General features: G+C 44.6%; 1 protein-coding gene across 2 annotated transcripts in view; it reads left to right on the plus strand.

Annotated features, from left to right (window-relative positions):
- Positions 1-2,474: 2,474 nt before the first annotated feature.
- ticrr (TopBP1-interacting, checkpoint, and replication regulator) overlaps positions 2,475-4,839 on the plus strand; it is a 16,164-nt gene continuing 13,799 nt past the window's right edge. For both annotated transcript variants that reach the window (XM_014032688.1, XM_014032689.1), the window contains exon 1: positions 2,475-3,551. In XM_014032688.1, the coding sequence (XP_013888142.1) occupies positions 2,874-3,551 (678 nt within the window). In that variant the 5' untranslated portion in view covers positions 2,475-2,873. The remainder of the gene's footprint in view (positions 3,552-4,839) is intronic.

Here is a 4,839-nt window from a genome sequence, read left to right on the forward strand (position 1 = left end):
TGAGGCGGAGGTCGGGAGTGTGGCGCTGACGCCGCTGCCGTAGCAGGAGACGAGCAGAGCGCCATTGCTGCTGGTGCGCGCCGAGTCTGCTGTCTCTGAGCCCGGCGATCCCACCCAGAACCGGATGAAAAAACCTGCCGACGAGTTGGTCGTGAGCGCAACTGCTGCCGGAACTGCTCCTGCACGGTCTGCGTCATGTTGAGATGTTCCAACAGGCGCTGGTACTGGGGGCTGAAGAGCCCATCTGGGATGATGGGACCCTCCAGCATCTGCTTCCGCATCTCTGCCGAGATGGTAGGGGCAAGATGCAGCCACATCTGCGTCTGCAGCAGATTCATCCATGCCATGATGCAGGACGCTCACATGGCCTGAGTGGCGCAGAGGTTCAAAATTGTGTCGGCCACCGCGCAGAGCTCCACCTTCTCCTCCTGCCGTGCCTCGCTCTCTACAGCTCTCTTCAAAATGTTGAAGGCCAGAAGAGCGATGTTGTTTGTTGCGGCCGCAGACTGTGCCACACACTGGTGGGACAGGTCAGTCCAGTTGACGAGCTGCTGGTCTACTGAGTTGTGAGGGAAGGGTCGCTGTCTGGCAGACCATACCGCCTCGACGCCGAAGACCGTGGAAAGCGCAGGTTCCAGTCCTGGAACTGGCGGGAAACCAGAGTAGGTCATCCCCTCCACCTTTGTCACGTCCGTGTAGGACGAGACCGGTGCTTTCAGCTTGGTGGGGTCACTGTTGGCAGATGCTAGGTAAGACTGGACCACGGGGAACCGCGGCCAAATCGCAACCCAGCGTCCAGCAAGAGGTGAAGCAAACTGTCCCGCCAGCTCATCCAGTGGGGGCACCAGAACCTCAGGAACCGCTAGTCCCCTAGCATCCGCTGCCCGCTGAATGATGTCCGAGAGGGCACTCACAAGGGCCCCGATGGACGGTAGTGGGGTGGAAGAGGAGCGAGGAAGACCCAGCTCCCTGGGTTCTTCCTCCCCTCAGAGGTCCGAATCCAGCCCTCCCGCCTGGGATGGGTGAACCGGGCTGCCACTGTTGCCTTCGTCCTCTGAAGCGGGGTCATCCGACTCCTGTCCAAAGTCTATGAGTTGGTCAAGCGGGACGGGGTCATGAAGCTCGAACCCCTCATCCTGGTCAGCAAAGAAGTCAACCTGCCACTGCCTCTCCTCCACCGACAGCTTCCTGCATGCCAGGCCTCCGCCGTCAGAGCCTGGTTGGCGTGGTTGGCGTCAAGGCAACCCTCACGCACCACATGCAGGTCAGTGGATAGCATATCCAGTGCCGCAGGCAGGGCAAATCTTCGTCTGGCCGGGCATCTCTTCGAAGTTTAGATTGGTGTAGAATATTGGTCTCGAAGCTGAAGAAAAAGAGAGAGCAGAACATCGGTCCAGCCGGCTTTTATGTGGATCAAGGTGGGGCCACATGGTACGTGGGCGTAGACTACTGGTTCTTCAGAATGCGCACGGGAGCGAGGGATACCCATCAGCGACAGTCTTAGAGGGCAGAGCTTACACAAAATAGAACTATCATGACTCACCAGAAAGTCCGCTGTATGTTAAAAGTCCTGGAATTGTTTTTCCTCTGGTAAAAATAGTCCACAAACGATCAACATTGTTTCTTCCTCGTCGCAAATGGTTATTTACTCGTCTCTCTGGAGGTCACGTGAGATATTTCCTCTGACATCTGAATTCTCGCGTGATTTAATATCTGACATCTGAATGTTCATGAATGAAATATCTGTTCGTATGTGGTGTGTTGTCTCTTGCCGTGTGGCTGTACACCACACACTGTAGGACCAAACCTGGTATATCCATGATTTTTTTTTGTTTTGTTTATCTTCACGTCTCTCAGTCTTTGAAAATTTGTTTTAAAATCTTGTTGTGTACCACAGCCTTGAGCAGGCAACGAGAGCATTTAGCATACATTTCTTAGCTTTTGTCTCCCCCTGATGCTGCAGAATGGATGTCCAACTTGAACTAAGGTAATCAGTTTCCTAGAAATGAATCAAGGTTTACAAAAGAAAATTGCAGTGATATTGACTGCGCTTTAAATTGTTTTAAGTTGTAAACAAACATTTCAGTCACGTGACCAACTTTATTGGCAAATTAAAATTATAATAGTGTAAGCAATTCTTAATAGTCATTTCTGTAATTTTGCCGTATTCATGTGTTCTAAATTCAAATACAAGTACCCATTTTTGTGTAATTTGTGCTATTTTTTGTAGAATAAATTCAATTTGATAAGTAATTTTAAAAGTTAAATGCAAGCGGTGACTGTCAATCTAATAATCCCGCCCCTTCTTATTTTAATTCATGAAATGCAGAAGTCATGTTTAATTGACTACAATTTCATCCAATAAAACCTGTTATTAAGACTTTTATTTAGACTTTACTGACCAATCACGTTAGCGTTTCTGCCGATGAAACCAATCAGGGTTGGAGGTGGGCTCTAACTCAAGGAGCGCGAACGGTTAAGGATTGTTGTGAGAAAATGGCGATTTTGTTGTCGTAGTATGCGGAAAAATGTAGCGTGAACTTTTAAAGTACTCTTAGTAAGTATTTCGTTGCGGTTATTTCGCAGGTACTCCGTTAATATGCTTAATAATTAACAAGAAAATCTTGGCTTTAGCGCAACCTCTTCTGAGTCCTGGACGTCCTGGAAAGTTTGCTTGCAGGTAGTTTTTAACGCCGAAACGCGAAGCCGACCAAAAAATGGCTACGTTACAGTTTCCCCATCCAGTGGCAAATAAGTTGGGTCAAAAAGCGTGAGTAAGGAACATTGAAGTTGTCTTTTATTTGACCAAGATTAGCGCGTTTCAATGGCGTAGCTCTACGTTTTGAAAACACTGGGCTTCGTTGTTTTTGGTTATGGCTTTGCACAACTTAGTTTTTGTTATCGACGTCGATTATGAGGGTGACAAGTCAGACGATCGACTGGATGTCCAGAACCACTTCGTGAAACGGGCCGTATTGTACATCCTGCTGCATTTAGGCTACAAATATGGGTTTGAGAAAGTGCGCTGGGGTTATAAATTCTTCCGGTCCCAAACTGGTCGTAGTAATGGCCGCGTCATTTCACGAGTTTCTGATTTCAAGGAACTTCGACACAAAACATTTGAGGACTTTGAGCAAGAGTTCGAAGCGAGGATGGACGGGAAGGACAGCGTGTGCTGGTCTCAACACAAGCAACAGTCCAGTAAGTCGGAATCAGTGCAAAAGGCTCTTAAAGAGACTCTGCTGGACTTTCAGTGGGACAGACCAGACATCACATCTCCCACTAAACTGTCCCTGAGGCCCAGGAGGTCGAGTCGTGCTGGGAGCTCCGATCCGTTAAATGAAAGTGACATTTCAAACAGAGGGAGAAATTTAGTCTTCATTGTTTCTCAATGCCCGCTTTCAAAGACGCAGCTTATGGACTATCTGTCTTTAAACGATGATGACCTGCCAACAGATGTGACAGAATATATCTTATCAAAGAGTCTGAACGACATGCTGCTTCAGAAACAAGTTGTCCTGCACTGGATTGACTGTGGAGCAAATGTTCAGGTGAGTACAGCAAACACCTTGCAAAGGAGCTTTGTTTAAACACAACCTTTAACAATATGGAATCAACTCTGTCTTACTGTTAGCAAAATATCTCATGAACCTCTGGACAGATTTTTAAAGAAATTATAAGAACGCAATCATCAGATGTACATCTACAACTGATTAACTTATCGAGTCAAACCAGTTCAAATGGGCACCACTACCACAGTCAACTCACCTATAAAAAATTCTACATTTCAGATAATCTCACAGCTTTAGAGTAAAGTTTGCTGTGATGGTAGCCAATCATCCCCAAAACACACATTTTAGGAGGGTCTTTGTTTAAAACTTTAGAATTAACAGTTGGAAGCAACCCAGTTATAGACAACCTATAAACATTTTCGCTGGAGATGGAATATAAAAAAAAAATCCACTGGAATCTTCTTATGAAAGTATACTGTACATACAGTAATGCTTACGATTAGTTCTTTGAGGAAAAAAATAATTGTATGTACAACTGATTTAACTTTCGGAGTCACTCTAATTCAAGATGACGACCACAGCTAACTGACTTGATGTAACACAACAATTAGCCTAAATCTCAGACTGTTTTTCACATATTGAGCTCAGATTTATGTTAGACAGGAATGAGTGTGACATTTCACAACATTGTTTGAGATTGTGTGTAGTTATTTTCGAGACTTAACTAAAACACCTGTAACTGTCATTTCTTGTTATAAGTTGATTTTCATCTTGCTGCCCATTGGTCGGCCCACAAGACTTCATTATCTTAACACTGAGGCCTTGAGGGTCGTTTTTACCTAAGGGCAGTAGGAGGGTTAATTTAAAACTCCAGCATGAAATGTGGCAGATAATATGCATGTATTTAAAAAGTGCTAGACCTTTTAATTATAACATGATTCACAGTAAATGTTAACTAAAACTTCTAGTGTTTTGTAAATGTTATGACACTTCGGCTGCTGATGCTGTTTGTTGGTTGAAAAGACTGCATACGTTTATTAGTTTTAGACACACACACACACACACACACACAAAATAGATTTCAAATTTGATAATTGTCAATTTATTTAAATAATATGTTTTGGCAGTATGTTACGGTCCATGGTCTAAAACAGTGGTTCCCAAACTTTTTGTCTTCTGACCCACAAAATATTCATGGCAAAAACTTGTGACCCCAAATATTACTGGTCTGAGTACACGAACTTCATTGATAACCCTAAAAACACAGGCTTTTTGACAATCTAAACAGCTTATACACAAATTAATAGTTATAGAGAAAATATTACAT

The sequence above is a fragment of the Austrofundulus limnaeus genome, unplaced genomic scaffold, assembly GCF_001266775.1.
Source record: "Austrofundulus limnaeus strain Quisiro unplaced genomic scaffold, Austrofundulus_limnaeus-1.0 Scaffold1514, whole genome shotgun sequence".
In the NCBI taxonomy this organism is placed as follows: domain Eukaryota; kingdom Metazoa; phylum Chordata; class Actinopteri; order Cyprinodontiformes; family Rivulidae; genus Austrofundulus; species Austrofundulus limnaeus.